We start from the raw sequence: 17,117 nt of genomic DNA, 5'->3' as shown, positions 1-17,117 counted from the left end.
GCAAGTGTTGCCGAGTCCTGGTTTGACCTTCCCAGCTGAGCCAGAGCAGAGCAGACTCCCACAGACACCCCCCAGCACAGCAGCTCCTGCACCCCTGTGCTCCCTGCCCTCCCCTGAGCGACACCAGGTCATCTCCCTGCACAAGTCCACTGCAAACACCAAATTACCCTCCCAGATGCAATGAGTCACATTATTAAATAGGTAATGAAGCCACCACGGAGTTTTCTCGACGCACGGAGCTCTTTAAGGAGCTGCTGCCCTCCCAAAAGCAGCACTTGAGGCTGTCCTGGGACCCCCAGCACCTTCTCTGTCCTTTGCACAAGGTCCTGCCACCACCTCCCACCAGCGGAGCGGGGCAGGGCTGTGCCAGACAGCCCCAGCTCTGCACCCTGGAAGTGCCACGGGCGGCTGTTAATTACCATGAACCCCAGGAAGGTTCGGCTGCTGCCAGCAGCTTTGTTCTGCAAACAACGGCGGCTTTGTGCTGTCCTGCCAGGAACGGCCCAGGGCATCAGAAAGCCGAGTTCTACATCTCACCCATCTTATCTACATCTCACACACAAACAGTAAAAAGCTTAAGATAAGTTGAGCTTTGTTGTCTTTCATAAAGAATAAGAGATAACAAATTTAATTCCCAATTATACTTGAAGGGCAGAGGTGTTTCATTTAACAAACCAAACCACACAAACTCCAGTCCCCAAGCACAAAGGCCCTGCCCCAGCTGTGACTGGAGCAGTTTGATGTTTCCCTGCTCAGTTGTACCCCAGCACATCGGGGTCCCTCTGCCCTGGGAGAGCCGCAGCAAACAGGACAGGAGCAGCCAGCACACACCCCCAAGGGAGACACAGCCAGCACAAAGGGAGCCTCAGCAGCCCCAGGCAGCTGCACTACAACACCCAGTGGGGCTTTTAAACCCCTACAACCAGACAGGAACATTTCACCAGCCCAGCTGGGTGCTCAACAGCAAAACATCCCAGAGCAGCCACGGAAACGGGGTTCACTCAAAGGAGACACCAAATAACTCACAAAATACAGCTCAGGCCACAAATGAACTGGAATAGGATCTAAGAAAGCTGGACACACCACAGCTGGCTTCATCCTCAGAGGTCAGGGTTACAGCCTGCTCCTCCTCCAGCCCTGGCTCCCAGCAGAGTTACTGGGGCAGGCAGAACCCCTCGGCACACGCCAATACAACACAGAATTACCAAAATTCCAAAGAAAAGAAAAAGGATTTCACCTACCTGGTCTCACTGTCTCCAGAGCTCAGCAGCCATGCACATCACCCCAGCACAAAAAGCATCTGCCAGGCCTTGCCCCACAGCCCTGGCTGTCCCCTGTGAGCCCCAGGAGTCCCTAACGAGCCTCAGGTGTCCCTAATGAGCCTCAGGTGTCCCTAATGAGCCTCAGGTGTCCCTAATGAGCATTAACCGTCGTCCATCCCCCCGCCCCTGCCTGGCCCCACCAGCCCCACGTTTCCTGCATTTCCCTGACGAAGGGCCCGACCTTCTATCCCCTCCCTGCACTGTCTATACTTCTGTTCCTTTTCCTTCAGTTAATAATGTTCTGGAAATCAGGCTTGAAGTATATCCCAATGTCAGACTGCTCCCCAAAGCTCAGGAATTCACCCTGTGCACTCAGGGGTGGAGGGCAGCCAGCAGTGTTCCTGTGCTGCCAGCCTGGGACTCTCACAGCAGCCCCAGTTCAGCCCAGCTCCTGGGGGTTTTACCAGCACCCAAAACCAGCTACAGAACCAGGCTAAGAGCAAGGTCTGCCTGCACCTCAGTGCCCTGGCACACAGCCCGTTCTGGATGCTGAGTTCCCTTAAAGCCATATAAACTTGGTTTAATTGTCAATGAAACAAGCCACTAATTGCTCCAGAAAGTGTTAATCTGTAACTCCCAGTCCAGTCCCAGCTCCTATGGCCAAGGCTGTCCTGAAACACTGCTCACACATGGCACTGCTGACTTTTGAGTCTCAACTCTACCTTCATCAGATTCCAGCTCCTGAAGACAAGGGATGACAGGAAAATCTCACCTTAAGCTTTTTTAATATGCTTATATAGCCCTGTTAATTTCAGAGAAGGAACTGGTTCTGATGTAACTGCAAGGCCTAGAAAGAGCCCAGGTGCAAATACAGCGAGGGCAGTTTAAAGCCAGTCTCACTCCCTGGCTCTAACTCACACTTGCCTGGCAGTAACAAAAATGCAAAACTGATCCTAGACAGACTGCAACTCCTGGAGATGCCCTTAGCTCAGGGAGGAGCCTTGGCTGGAGCCCAAACCCACCTCACCACAACCTCTGCCTTTGCAGGCTGGAGCCAAGAGCAAGAAGAGGTTCACTGATCCACACACTTAGTCTCAATATAAAGGCAGATTTTATTACAAACAAATCAAGTGAACCAGAGCATAGAATCCAAATGTACAAAGTGCTTTGGAATTTTTGGAGTCTTCCTGCTATAGGCTCTGTAACAACAACAACAGCTGAGGTTCATGTACCTCACTCCCACAAAGCAGAATTCACCACTGCTACCTGCTGAGCAGATACATCTGAGGTGGATGCAGGTGTTGCCACTTGGAGACCAGCACATTTTTATCTCATTTGCAAACACTGCTCCAGATCCAGGCACATGGCCAGACAACTCCCAGCAACACAACCATCCATTCACTTGCTTTCAAGTGAAGATAATATGCAAGTAAACCAATCTGATATAAATAAGGTCACAAAGATAAACAGTATATTTTAAAAAACAATTTCAGCTCGTTAACTTAGCACAAAACATTTTCCTTGTATGTACAAAAACCACCAGATTTATACTAGCACTGACAGTATTAAAAAATAATTTGCACTTTCACTATTAATATAATGTATTAAAAGCATATCAGAATAAATAGCAACAAAAGTTAAATTTAATATTTTACTTAATCAAGACTGAGGTTTAAGAGTCAAATCCTACAATCCTATATGCATTCATGATTAAACAAGTATAAGAAGGAGGATTTGACTCCTTGTTTTTTTGAAAACAACAATAAACGTGCAAGTATTGTCTAAAACACAAGTGGATTTGTTCTTCAGCTGGTGGGTTGCAAAGATCTTTTGATTTCATGTGGGAACACAGCCCCAAATATATCTTCATGGTATCGCTTTTGGCTCTGCAAAAAGAAAGGACACCCAAGAGATGAATGAAGTGCTGCCAGCTACTCCTTATCCATCAGTTCAGTAACTAAAAGGCCTTTTGCATTTGTAGCACGGGTTCTGTGATTGTAGACTTTTATTAGTGGCAGTGAAAGGGAGCCCCTGAATCCCAGGTACAAATGCACCAGGACAAGTTCTGATAACAAGAGGGTCTTAAAAAGCAGCAGCCCCAGGCACTGGGTTCTCACTGATGGGCCCACGAAATTCCTGAACTCACTTTTCCTCTGTTGGTACAATAAAGCCTCAAGCTCCCGATGCTCCCAACACCCCGCAAAGCTGATCCCCAGGACTCCTGTGTAGCTGCAGAGCCCCTGCCTCACCCTGAGCCAACAGAAGCTGCGCTGGCAGCCCCGGGGGGACCAGGACACTCCCTCCGAGCTCTGTCCCTGTGCGTGCACCCACAGGAGCTCGGGCAGCCCCGACACCCGAGCCTGGCTGTGCTGGAATGCAGGGAAGGGGCTGTGCTGAGAGCTACCTTGAGCTGCTGGAAGTACTCGTCTGCCTGCTGCTGGCTGAGGCGCAGGGCCCGGGCGAGCAGTGCCCGCAGTGCCCGAGCCACGTCCCGCGCCATGCGCACGTCCCCGCACACGAACACGTGGCCCTGCTGCCCGTGCACCACCTCACACACACGGGCCTCCAGCTGCCTCTGCAGGATGTCCTGGACATAGACCTGGGAAACACAAAAGCCATCAGCACACCAGCCTTCTGAAATGCTGCTTGGGCCGCTGGCTCTCCCGAATCCATCGTGGGTCTGCACTCCGGCTCTGAGTGCCCCATCTGTTCCAGCTCTGATTCGGGAGGAGTTAACCCCTACAGAACACAGGAACCAGCCTTACTTTCTCTTGGCCAGGCAGTCTGGAGTAAGCTGTGTAGATGTCTCTCAGGACTCCCTTCCTCTTCATGTCCTCAGTTTCCTCTCTGTAGATGTGATCCAGCTCTGGCTGCCGGCAGCCGAACACCAAGGTCATGTCCCCTGCTCTGAGCCCTGAAACCAGCGTGGGACAGTGCCTGAGTGCCTGGGGCAGCCCCTGACACACAGGACTGGCACACAGGCTGTGCCCTCCAGGTCCCCAGAGCACCCCTGCCCACGGGAATGGTTTCTGGGGGATGGATTGGCTGTGCCAGTGCAGTGCCCCATTAGCTTGGGGGTGCTGGTCTCTGCAGGGGCTCTTGGCTGATGGCTGTGGGTGTCTCTGGCTGCAGAGCCCGCGTCTGGAGCCCTGGGAGTGTCCCTGAGCCAGCCCCGCAGGTACCCCTGTGCCCCAGGGCCCCGCAGGTACCTCTGTGCTCCAGCTCGTAGAGGCGCTGCAGCCAGAAGCTCCTGAAGGGAGCGATGCCCGTGCCCGCGCCGATCAGAATGCAGGGCGTGGCTGGCTCCGCCGGGAGGTGGAACTCATTAGCACTAAAATGCAAGAATATGTTAATTAGCTAACTGGTTTCTGACTGAAATTCATGCTCGGTTGCCTGAGTGACTCTGAGCAGCACAGCCCAAGCCCCCAGTTAGAAAGCAGCAATGGGGCTGAACTGGGTGCTCCTTGTTTCTTTTCCTTTCTCTGCAGTGGAGAAGCCAACAGTGGGCATAGGGTCATAGGAACAGAATTATTTCAGAATTTTCTAATGATTTGTGATTTTACTAGAGGTAAGGCAGGGTAAAAGATCTCATCTCTGGAAGACAGGGAATTCCCTCTCTTCTCAGACCCAGCTGTTCCAACTTCACTTGAAAATAGCCAAAGAAAGGAAAACCCACTGCAGAAGCTGAACTAAGAGCTGCTCTTATTTGGGTTGTTTAATTTCCTTTACCTGCGGATGAAGCAGGGAACGGTTTCATTGAGCTCTATTGTGTTCAGCCACGTGCTGCAGACTCCATGGTGCAAAGGCCCTTCTCCATCTAAAAGCAGAGCAAGGCAGAACACCTCTGTCAGCACCTAAAACCCTCTGTTTTTAAAAAAAGCACATTATATATTTTATGCTTAAAATTATAGCTTTAAAATAAATGTATGTCTAGTAATGATTTGTAAAACATGGATACAATGATGATGGTGCAGGATTTTAGCAAATCTTGGCCCAGTATGATCACCTGCTGTGCAGGTACTATTCTGCAGGTATGACAACACACATTTTTTATTACAGATACACTTGATGCTGTATGGCAGATAGTTTTTTTTCTGAACCACAATGTAGCCTAAATTCCATTTATTCAAGAGAGAGATGAAAACAACAGCTCATTACCTCTTGTCCTGTAGTTTACAACTGCAACTGTCAGGTGAATCTCTCTGGCTGTCATGTCACAGGAGGAGCTGACAGAATAATACCTGGGCTTCAGAAATGGCAGCTGAGTCAGCAGGAAAGCTGTGGAGACCTCAGCAGAGGGGAACTCCTCCAGCACCTCCAGGATGTTGGGGCTGTTGTAAAACTTCCATTTATTGTATTCTTCTGTGCTCTAAAAGCCAAAGGGCATCACCACAACGTTACCAGGTCATGCTGAGTTCAAGAGAGCAGGAGTATTTGAAATGTCACTTATAAATAAGATTCCTGCTTTACATTCAATTAAATAATGCAGGTAAATCAACAGCGTTCTCAAAACTTTGCCAGGACCAATACTGGGGTTTTCTAAGAAATCATTTACTTTTGAGCACAGAAGTTCAGAACCCCCACTACAACGTTCTCAGACACCAGCTCTCTCAGTGAGGATGCAGGAACTGAAGTTGAATCCATTTCCCAGCTCCCTGTCATGACACATCCATGAAATTGTGCAGCTCCAGGCCCTGATTCATCCCAAGCCTCCCTGAACCCGGTAGGAAGAGCCAGCACTCACCACCCCCGTGAGTCATTACTTAAAGCCACATCCCTCTGAGTCTCAGGGCAGCAAATTCTCAGACAGAAATATCTACCAGCTCCCCTGCAGCTCCTGCCCGGGCAGAGTGTAAGGTCTTTAAGGGTGTCACATCAGAAACCACCGTGAGGCTAGAGAACCAGGCAGGCAAATGGCCCACCCACAACCACACAGGAAACACCAGATCTTGGTTGCCACACTCAAGCTGAGCCTCAAGACCCCTCTTTCTCTCACTGGGGTTGGCTTTCCAATGCCACTGAATATGTAACACAGGCATAAAAATCCATCACTACAAAAAATTCTTAAGCTTCTGCTACAGAGTCAAAGGGCATCAGAGAGCCCAGTGCACAGAACTGCAAACAGAACTCCAGCCCTAAGGCTCACCTGACACAACACCTGCAGCCTCTGCCTGTCTCCCTCTGCTGTCACCAGCTGGGAGAGTTTTTTCAGCAGCTGTTGGGAGGGTGGAGTAGTGATATCCAGCAAGTATGTCAAAGCCTCGGGTAGTGTGCAGGCTGGAATCTTTTTGTGACTTGTCCAGTATCCACCTGGAAATGAGGGAAAGAAAAGGACACTTAGCAACACCTGTGGTATTTGACAGCTGTAGAGCTTTGCAAAACTCAGTGTCCTTCAAAATACCCTTCAGGTGAGGGTGCAGCAGGTCTAGACCACAGGGCCCTTCTGAGAGAGGTGATTGTGAGGTTTTGAACATTTTGTAAGGGGAGGATCTGATACAGAAAACTTCATGACAACAAAACACCACTGGAAAATCACATTGTTCCATCTGGGGAAACCATCTTCCCATGCTCCAGAATCCTATGATTGGTCCTACTAATATGGGAAAGATGGGCAGAACATATATGTCTATTTTAGGACTCTTACACGTAGCAACAATAAGCAAACTGTTGATTAATTTAATTGCAATCAATGGCCAATTCAGCAACTGAATTACAGTGTCACCCCAAGTACCTCTGACCTGGTGAAGTCATGGTAAAATCAGAACAAAGAATTATAAGAATAACTAAAAAGCAGCAACAAAATCTTATTGGAACTTAAGGATCATAGAATCAAATTCAGTCAACAAAAATTCTTAGGAATTTTGAAGGAATCTGTCCAACATCCTCTGTTATTTTGTCTAAAGAGACCCAACTTACCATCAATGCAGGTTTCAAGCCTGATGGTCTGATCAGCTGGAGGGGCATCCTTGACTCGTGCAATAATGCCATGAACCAACTCAGCCTGGTTGCCTGGGAAAACCCCGATGTGCTCCCCAGGGAGGTAATGCACTTCCTGATTAGGCTCACAGTGAAGTTTGACCAGAAGGGTAACACGGCTGGATAGCAGAGAGAGAGAAATGAGACAGATCTTGATTACATTGACAGCATTTCCTCTGGATTGCACAGGAAAGGAAAAAATCTGCAGTGGCACTTGGCAAGGGCTCCCTTGTGCTCATTGCCAAACACCAGACCAGCTTAAACAAGTCAGAGTGCAGCATGTGAAGTATTTGTATCCAAACCAAGAGGGTGCTCTGTCCAGTACAGAATAAGCATGCCTGGAATCAGCCAGTGGAAGTGCTGCCCCACTGCAGACTGCACAGCTCACATGCTTCTACTAAGGACAGTACAAAATTCCTATACATTTTGTAATAACTGCAGGGGAAGATGTTTAAAACCAGGCACTTGAGATGTTTAAAATTTTAGTAAAATGCAGTATTGCAATATTCAAAAGAATGAGGTAGCATACCTGGACTTCAAACTTTGAAGATTCTGCCTGAATTTCAGCTTCATGGGAATTACATCCTTGGCATGAATGCTTGCAAGAGCTGGTGAGAAAAGAGGATATGACTCTTGGTAACTCTGTGATTAGATTTGTTTAAAATGTCTTCAAATAATATGCAGAGGAGAACTGAACAATGCTTGCCCTAGAAGGTGACCAAGCATCAGTCAGCTGTGTGTTCCCTATTCCTGACTAAAAGCAATTAATCTCAGCTTTTGTTCCTCTGGGGCTCATGTCTAAATGTCTCTGTCTAAATGTGTGACAGTTCCAGTGTTATTGTGCTGGAAAAGATAACTTACACAAGGTAAAACAGTGTCTTTTAAAATCTGTCCATGTACTTCATTATATGCATTCTGCTATCCAGCAGGGCCAAGAGCACTTCTGAGAAACCTGCACAGTCCAGCCCCTCTGGAGCAGCAGAGGCAGAGGGAGGGGAAGGTGGGGGCAGTACCTTTAGGCAGGTCCAGGGGCTGGGAGTCAGGCACCAGCCTGTAACTGCTAGGGTCCCAGCTTTCCTCAGAGGTGTAGATCTCAGGCAACTGAATACTGTGTCTCCCACGAACATTAAAAATGTCACAGGCAGTCTAGATAAAAAAAAACACCACAAAAATAAAGGCTATTCACAGTAAAAAATTATATATTCTTAGCATTATAATCCTAATAAGGAGCTATCAGTTTCACAGATTGCTGGTTTTTAGTGCCTCTGGTGTGTGGGTTCAGTGAGTTCAGTAAGGTTCCACTTCTGTAACAGTACAGCCAAAAAGTATCTACTGCAAAAAATTCAGATGTTTGATGCTACACTTGTTCACACTGAGAATTCCATTTTTGTGTGGATATTAAAAAATAATAGAACAAGGACCCAGTTCCCTCTTCAAGTTAGGTAAGCAGTAGAGAAGAGGGGAATTCCAAATTCAAATATAAATTCAGATGTTTGGTTTCCTTCACTTTCCCTCATTTTTATGGGAACTGAACTAACATGAATGGGTGAATGAGTAGACTATGAGGTGCATTTCTATATTTACCTTGAAAGCACTGACTGCCCAGCTGTGGAAAGCTTCTTCTTGCCCATTGAGTTCATCCCCTTCACCCACTGGAGTGAGCTGGGAAGCCCCGAGTTGGGCCAGTTTTTTGTCAATGGCATGAGCAAAGGCACAGAACTCTGGGTACATGCTGGACCCCAGACCAAACACAGCATATCTGCAGAAGGAGATAAAAAGAAGATTGCTGTGTTTATGCTACATGGAGTGCTAAAGGACTCAATTGCATACAAACCAAACAACAAAGTATTTTTACCTAATTTTATTTCTCAGCAGTTTCAGACTGAGCAAGGAGTCCTTCAAGGTCTGCATAAAAATACATAAAATACACTTAAGGTTAGAAAAATACTCTGATTTAAGACAGAATACTCTGATTTGAAACCTGATCCATATGTTACTGAAGGACATGAGATAAATGAAAGGTTTGTCTTTGGTCTTTGAGCTGAGTCTCATGCACACTTCGGAGGTGAACATTACCTTTCCGTTACCTGGAGAATCTCCATTTCCAAAAGTGCTAGTAACCACTAAAAGAAGTGTTTCTTTTTCCAGGTCACCAATATTGTACTCATCCATGCACAGAATCTGGAAGGAATAAAGCTCATGAGACATTGCTAGCAGACATAAGAACTAGCTGACCAAACTTACATGGCATTATGCTAAATGAATACAAAAATCAAAGTTCTAGTCTAACTCGTATTTACAGAACATTCAAAACACAGGTTTGGAGAATGGAAAAGCCTGCAGAAGCCAAAGTGCTGTCCCCACGTGGTGTGGCTGGTTTGCAGTGCTCACCTTAGTGCTGAAGGCACAGCTGAACAGGCTGCACAGGCTGTGGGCGAGTGTCTCTGACTTGCCCGTCTCTGTGGCGTAGATCACAGTGACCTTGGCCCTGGTGGCCACTGCTCCTCGCATGAGTGAGGACGCAAAGAGCACAGCCCTGGGGAAAGAGCAAGCACACACAGCTTTTAATGGAGCCACACTAGTTCAGGCTGATCCACAAACAAGCTGGGAAAGACTAAGCTTAAGCATGGCTTTTCTTTGGAAGATGGTTCAGAAGCAACACACTCCAGATAGCCCTGAGCAAGAACCTTAGATAGGAATGTTACCTCAGGGTGGACAGGTAAGGCTATGATTAAACCACTCCATTGGTCCCTACTGTAATCCCCTTTTTTAAAGAAGCAGAGCAGAAACATTACAAGAATAGAATATTTGGAGAAAGCATGAGGAATCTTATTTGAACAACTCACTTCGCCAAGATGCTAAACTTAATTTCTTTTTTCCTTGGCCTCCGGGTTTCATCATGCCACACATGTGTTTTCCATGCATCCACCTTAAAAAAAAAAAAAGTTATTTTTTAGGTAAGGAATGCAAAATTGTAAATAAACAATCTGTGTATCTTTAAGGGGCCAGATCAAATAGAATCTGTATATGCAATCCACTGAGTAAAATATGGGATCAGTCTCTGGTACATTAAATTATATTTTACTTAAAGCCAGAGAATTCAACAAAACTAGCAGCACCTCCCACATAAAATAGCTCCTGTCTGCTACTTGTGAATCTGTCTGGTGAACGTTCATGAACCAGGACTTGGCACCCAGACTCCCTCAGGTCCTGTTATCTGCACTGCTGAGCTTGTCTGCCAGAGCCGGGTTTTCTTTTTGATGATGTGTACCTGGTAGTAATAGAAGGGGGTGAGGACATAGTTGAGCATCTCCTGGTGGAACACGGGGGTGATGCTGCCCGACATGGGAGGCACGATCCAGAGCCAGTCTGCGGGGCAGCCGCCCCGCGCGCGGTACTCGCCCTGCATGTACTTCAGGAAGGACTCGGAGGCTGAGTGGTGATCCATGATGGTCACATTCTGTTTCTGGAACAACGGCAGAAAGGAAAAACACGCATTAAAACCCTACCCTGCCCTTCTTCCTGGTGTAGCTAAAGTAATCCTCTTGCTTTGGTCAATATTTCAAGGACTTTACTCAGACTAAAGGGAGTATTTATGGGAAATAAATATTATCAGCAATTACTGTAAAGATACAGATTAAAGTGCGGGCCTTTGATTAAGAGCTCTTAGATCTTTCCTTTAACATCAGCATTTTACCTCTGCAGCACTGGGAGTGCATGCTGCAAAGCCTCTGACTCACTTTTACCCACCTTTAATGTTGTCATGATGTGTTAAACTAGAGTAGAAAATAAAATATATTAATTCAATGGCTTTACATAGGTTTTGAAACATAGTTAAATGTTAAATGTGTTGAAAGGATGAAAAATCTTGCCCTTAACTTATTTTTCTTTTTTTCTTTTCCTTCTGCCTTTATCTGTGAGGAAATATGGATTCCTCTACTTTCTCAGGTGAAAATCAAGATTAACTCTATTGCAATCATAATGCCATCTCCACTGAGTGAGAGGAAAAAGAGACAGTGAGTGTTGAGTGTCTCTCTCAGCTCACTGAGTCATACTCAGTGACTTACCTGGAAGCTGTGAAGCACAGCCACATTGATCTCTACAACAGCTCGGTCCTTCCATAAGGATGACAGTTTGTTTGTTTCCAGTCCCATTCTCCTCCCTACCTCCTACATGTGAAAAAGAGAGAGAAAAGGGAAAAGCAAATTTACTATCTGGAACTTAGATCCCCTGATTTCTCAGCCTCATCAACTCTGTATCAGGAAAAAGTCGTGCACAAGGGGAAAGAGTCAGTCTCATGCTGGGCGGCAGCAGAAGCACCTGGGATGAAAGGAAAACTGGCATTTTGGAGTTCTGGTTCTTGAGGATGTTCCAGCTCCATAAAGCAGGGAGTGGTTCTCTCCCATCCCTGTGAACACTGACAGCGTCTCTTTTCCAAAACGGTGGCTGCCCCGAGTTCCCTCCCCCTGCAGCCCCGCCCAGCTCCCCGCAGCAGTCACCTTCAGGATGTTGTAGCGCTGAGTGTCACAGAAGTCCCGCACTCCGATCTCTGTGCCCATGTACCAGCCATTGAAAGGACAGGCAGTGAACTCCAGCCCTCCCACCTCCAGCAGCATGCCGGCCACAGCAGGCAGGGCATACCACTGCAGGTCCAGCTCCTTAAACCACTCGTACCTGCCAACAAGCAGCTGCAGTCAGTACTTGGGTGTCTTTTCCTCGAAAACCAGAAAAGCCCAGGAAGATAAAAAGTACCAGTTCTAGGAGGAACCCCTGGACCAGGGTCTGCAGAAACTCACAGCAGTTTTCAATTCAGTATTTGGGAATCACCAGCTACAGGAACTGCAGAACTATATTACAGAGTTCTGCAATCTGCAGGCTAGTCTCAAAGCAAACAAGAAGAAAAGCACGAGAGAAAGGCAATAAACACTGTTACGAGTGCAGTGTTGCACGTGTATCACACTAGCATAAGAAATTAGGATTTTTAAAATTCTGAATATAATTGAAATGTAGATTGGGGAAAAAGTTTTCCAACAAAACTGTCATTTGCTTCCTTAATTTAAATCTCATTTCATTGTTCTAACAGGCATTTTATCTTTCAGGATGATTTACCATCATTTCATCCTGACAAAGAACTCATAAAACAACTGCCACAGGCGCAGCCCAATAGCCTGCCAAGGTGAGGCAGAGGCAAAAATGTAATTATCTAAATCCTGTGTGCTTACTTTGGATGCTCCATTGGCACTTGGAGGACAATTTCTGGAGGTAAGTCAAATATTTCTGGGTCTTGGCCATTTGCTTGGAGAACAAGTGGAAGTACATCAAAGCGTCCGTATTTCGGCTTCCACCCAAGCTCGATGCACAACTGCAAATACAGAAAGCACATTCTGTGTTCTTTTCAGGTTTCCCCTCCACATCTGAAGACAAAAGAATTTTAACCCTCTGAAACCTGCTGAGGTTAATTCTAAGTGAAAAAGGTTCTCTTTGCCATTCAAACAATGTTGAGGCATGCTGATGAAGTATAGGTTGTGTCCCCTGACAGTATTAGCTCACCCTGTTCTGAGATGGAGGGCAGCACTTCTATATGAGGACTGTAGGAAATGATTGTTGCAGCCTGCACCTAGAACCTGTGGGGCAGAACATCCCATTCATCCTCACCTCCTGACCACTCTGCATAAACACACGAGGAAGAAGCCCCAGGCAGGTGGGTTAGCCAAGATGGAAGCAGCTGTGGTGGGGAGTTTGGAGCTGTACAAACTGACCTGTGTGAACTCCACGCTGGCAGGGTCCCCAAGGACAGAGCCATCTGGCATCTGGTAGCCAGCATAGCGGATGAGCTGGCTGTTCCACACACGGAAATCGTGCTGCCCGTCCGTCCTCTGCGGGAACACCGTGATGGCTGACCTGCCAGAGAGAGAAATCACCTCACAAACACAGCCACAAACAAACAGCACCACCACAGACACAGCCACAAACAAACAGCACCACCACAAACACAGCCACAAACAAACAGCACCACCACAAACACACCCACAAACAAACAGCACCACCACAAACACATCCCCACTGTTCACATTGACATCAGTACTGACAGAAAATGTTTTACATTTCTAAAATGAACATTGGTACGAATAAAATAATTCATTCTCTTTACACGCCTCCCCAAATCTTCAAATCATCTCTTTTCCCCAGGAATTGGAAAAGGTTTTGTAATGTCAGCCCTGAAAGTTATAAGTTTTCAAGATGGTTGATGGAACACATGAGAGGACAATGTAAATACCAGGAAAATTAAGAGCAGATAAAAGTTGTCAAAATGTTTAGATAGACCATTTCATGTGTTTTTAATGCCATATCTGGATGTGATTTTTGTTGTTTAAAATTAGAGACCTACCTTATATTACCATTGTTTGTGGCATACTGAATATGACAACAGATACGCTCAAACATTTCCTTGGCTGTTTTACAGTCCCGTGCATCAAACACCTGTGTGTATCCAAAGACACGTAAACAAGACTAATTTTGAAACAGTAATGTAAAGTTGTTATTTTTCCTATGCACTTAAAGAATGGAAAGATTGTGGCTCCACTAGGAAAGGTTCATTTTTACAGTTCTTGTGCATCATTTTCACCCATAACAATCCACCAAGGACCAAAACATGCACCTGGTTCCATGACACACCTGGCTCCTACACTCACACTGCTACGCATTTTCATTCAGCCATGAAGCAGAGAACTACAAAGAAACCAATCTCCTGATATGGACAGGAGAGAGTCCTCCCCAATCCAAACAGGGACATGTTCTAGCAAAGGAAAGGACATTCTTCTGAGCCACAGCAGGGACTATTTGGCTCAGGTGAAGTGCACAGCTCACCTGCAGGTTGGACCACTGGATTCTCCCAATGCACCTGGGCGCGTTCCTCCAGGCCTGCTTGGCAGCAAAGGTCAGCTCATCCCTGGTCAGCTGGTAACTTCCTGTGCTTTCTATCTCCTTGGTCACTGCTTCCAGCCGGCCCAGATGTTCTTTTAATTTTGGCCTTTTGAACAGGAAACAGCCATAAAAAGAAACAATGGGAATTTCATTCAAAGTGCAGATGTTCTCTTTATATTTTGGCTTCAGAATTTAAGACTTGTCCTTATGGAGTGCAAGGACAGAGTTTATTGACCTCATGAAGAAACTAACACACAAGAAATTTAAGTAGTGACATCATCCTTTCACCACCCAATAAATGCATGGATTGGCCACAAGACATTCCATGTAAGTTTTTGGTTTAAATTTGGATTTTCTAGATTAATTAAAAAAAAAAAAATCACAAGGAAACGAAAACCAGAGAACAGGTGAGTTTCAGGGCACATGTTGGCTGAGAGTGATTGTCCTCTCAAAGTTCCATTGTGTTTACAATACCACAGCTCTTCTGAGTAAAGTAAGTAGGATTTTCATTCCTGAAAGGAAGTGCTGAGCAACTCCTTTGTCAGAGAAACCAACTCTGAAATTCTCGACTTTGATAACAGTGAGTGAAGTCAAAACAGTAGAAAATATTTACCACAGCAGAGACAAAAATTGTTTTGTTGTCTTACAGACAGAATGAAAATAGCCTGCACTGTCTGAGAGTTTTCATATTTTCAGCAAGATGAAAGATCAAGGGCAAGCATGTGAGATAGTGTAAATCAATGTGATCAAACAGGCATGAGCAGAGACACAGGGATGTGCAAATGCAATAGGCTGCTGAGGACAGCCTGTGTGTAGGACAGGGACTTTCAGAAAGGTTCAGAGGGAAGAAAGATTTGCAAGGAGTTCAAAGTGTCTAAAGAAGTGGCCATTTTGTGCTGAGTCTCTTTGAAAGTTTTATAAGTTTTCTAATGGGATGAGCAAACACTAAACTGTTGCTTGAAAGCTCATTATGTGTAATGTCACTGCAAGCCCTTGGACATCAACCAGCTGTTCCAGCATTTCCTGAAACAACACTCCTCTGCACCATGGCCATTTTTGTGAAAATACAAACCTGCCTTGGAATGCTTAGCTTGTGTTGATAACACAGAGTAAGGGTGAGAAGGCTAAAGCCTTGAGAGGAACACAGAGAAAAGATACTTGGAACAGCACAAACAAAAGGCATGATCCACATTGGGACTGATCTGAGTGCAGCTAACCCCAAGAACACAGAAGGCAATGCTCTGACAGAGTCCTCAATGTACCAGAATGTAGCACACTCCAAAGGGATGGAGCTGAGGAGTGCATGGTCCAGAGCCCTTCCCTGTGTTCCCAGCATTGGCAGATGGAGCATGTGAAGTGCAATGACAGTTTTATTTAGCATTTCTAACAGTCCTTACGTGTTTTGAATACATGCTATGTAACAGGATAGTTAGCAAGAGCTGTGAAGAAACCAAACCCTCCTGGAGGCTCACAGACAGAAAGGCAGGCAGAGGATTTTATACCAAAAATCAAGTTGACTTACTCTTTAAATGAACTGTAGTACTGATTGAGGAAGTCTATTGCCTGAGGTAAAAGATCTTCTTGTGGAACTGGCCCATCTCTGGTACCTCTCACCAGGCCCTTCGGGGTCATGAGTGACCCTTGGCAGGCTTTGGTCCGGCAATTGATAACCTGGAAAACAATAAAATGTCAAAAACCAATGTTGCATTCTGTATCCTCTAAAATTTCTGAAAAATCTCTGTTCATATTTCCATATTTTACCTCTTTTGCAGTCAGGTGTAGTGTGTCAAGATAGCTGGATCCATTTTCCAAGTTTTTTATTTTTACATGTCTTGGACATCCTGATATTTGTTTAGAAACTTTGATGTCAATTGAAGGAAGGTTCTGGGCAGAGAAAAGATAAAAATGCATACTATTTTCAGACCTATTGAATATCTTTCAGTTTAATTTTAGACTTAATGTTAACATCAAAATATTTCAGATTAAATTAAAGAAACTAGATACAAATGTGATCTGCTCCAACATGATTATTTGACTACAAAACTACTGAGCTAATTTGCAGTTTGATATGAAATGGGGGGAAAAGTATTTTTGTACCAATCAAACAGTGTCTGCCCCTGCAAATACCTTTATAATTTCAGTAAGTCCTCTGAGTATCTCTGAGAATTGTAGTCACAGTCTCAGGAAAACAGTGAACCAATTTTAGACACAGGACAGGTTTGTTAATAAAGGTTTGCAAAGGTATATAAAGGAATCAAACATCCTAGTCCCCATGGGGTCACCTCTTCCTTTTAGTCTTATCAATGCTTCATTTTCATCAGAAAAGAACTTCCACCCAGAGATGTCCCAGCAGTCCTGACCTCCTGCTACCACAGCCACACCTCACAGCAGAGCGTGGAGCAGCTGTGAGCAGCAAGCACCACTCATGTGAACTGTGATTATCAAACAAAGGTGCTGGGAACAGACCTCTCCTCCCTCACTGGCCTTTGCTGAAGTTATCATAGGTGGCCTCTCCATCTCCTTCTTGCTTGGACCTTGCAATTTGGCATCATCCTTTGGTAAGCTTCAACAGAGAGAGAGAAAAGTCAGTACAAGGCAGCGTGCTTCATGTTAGGCTTTGCTTTCAGCATCAGCAGGAGATGCTCAGGGCTGTCTGTGAAATATGTACTGAGCCCATAACCCAGCAGAGGCAGTGGGCAGACTCAGCAGTAAAGCCATAGTGCCCCCCTTCCCAGAGCACTGTGTGGAAGGAATGGAAGGCAGGATATGAAACCTGAAATAAGTAACACCCTGAAGACTGAGAAATTTAAGAGGCATGTGCAACTTATTTTATACAGTGTTGTGTCTGAACTGCATCACAGAACTACTTCAACAACTTAATTACAGTATAAATAATCACTTTGCTATTTTTATAACATACACACTTCCTGAGACTTAGAATACCTGAAACCATAA

The 17,117-nt window shown here is 45.6% G+C and overlaps 1 protein-coding gene across 1 annotated transcript in view; it reads right to left on the bottom strand.

The window, feature by feature from the left end:
* Window positions 1-2,350: 2,350 nt before the first annotated feature.
* Window positions 2,351-17,117, bottom strand: part of NOS2 (nitric oxide synthase 2) — a 32,570-nt gene continuing 17,803 nt past the window's right edge. Inside the window, exons 6-30 of the mRNA XM_088177207.1 lie at window positions 16,629-16,725; window positions 15,924-16,046; window positions 15,685-15,833; window positions 14,106-14,268; window positions 13,627-13,718; window positions 12,998-13,139; window positions 12,461-12,600; window positions 11,738-11,912; window positions 11,306-11,407; window positions 10,510-10,704; window positions 10,085-10,167; window positions 9,630-9,774; window positions 9,315-9,419; window positions 9,094-9,143; window positions 8,823-8,997; window positions 8,252-8,384; window positions 7,768-7,846; window positions 7,179-7,357; window positions 6,409-6,572; window positions 5,421-5,631; window positions 4,992-5,079; window positions 4,472-4,593; window positions 4,028-4,176; window positions 3,667-3,861; window positions 2,351-3,148 (exon numbers count right to left, since the gene is read on the bottom strand). Of these exons, the coding sequence (XP_088033333.1) occupies window positions 3,068-3,148; window positions 3,667-3,861; window positions 4,028-4,176; window positions 4,472-4,593; window positions 4,992-5,079; window positions 5,421-5,631; window positions 6,409-6,572; window positions 7,179-7,357; window positions 7,768-7,846; window positions 8,252-8,384; window positions 8,823-8,997; window positions 9,094-9,143; window positions 9,315-9,419; window positions 9,630-9,774; window positions 10,085-10,167; window positions 10,510-10,704; window positions 11,306-11,407; window positions 11,738-11,912; window positions 12,461-12,600; window positions 12,998-13,139; window positions 13,627-13,718; window positions 14,106-14,268; window positions 15,685-15,833; window positions 15,924-16,046; window positions 16,629-16,725 (3,337 nt within the window). The 3' untranslated portion in view covers window positions 2,351-3,067. The remainder of the gene's footprint in view (window positions 3,149-3,666; window positions 3,862-4,027; window positions 4,177-4,471; window positions 4,594-4,991; window positions 5,080-5,420; window positions 5,632-6,408; window positions 6,573-7,178; window positions 7,358-7,767; window positions 7,847-8,251; window positions 8,385-8,822; window positions 8,998-9,093; window positions 9,144-9,314; window positions 9,420-9,629; window positions 9,775-10,084; window positions 10,168-10,509; window positions 10,705-11,305; window positions 11,408-11,737; window positions 11,913-12,460; window positions 12,601-12,997; window positions 13,140-13,626; window positions 13,719-14,105; window positions 14,269-15,684; window positions 15,834-15,923; window positions 16,047-16,628; window positions 16,726-17,117) is intronic.

This window comes from Sturnus vulgaris, chromosome 21 (genome assembly GCF_052056855.1).
Source record: "Sturnus vulgaris isolate bStuVul1 chromosome 21, bStuVul1.hap1, whole genome shotgun sequence".
NCBI classification, from domain to species: domain Eukaryota; kingdom Metazoa; phylum Chordata; class Aves; order Passeriformes; family Sturnidae; genus Sturnus; species Sturnus vulgaris.
The sequence above is the reverse complement of the archived record's forward strand: the minus strand, read 5'-3'. Positions and strand labels throughout refer to the sequence as shown.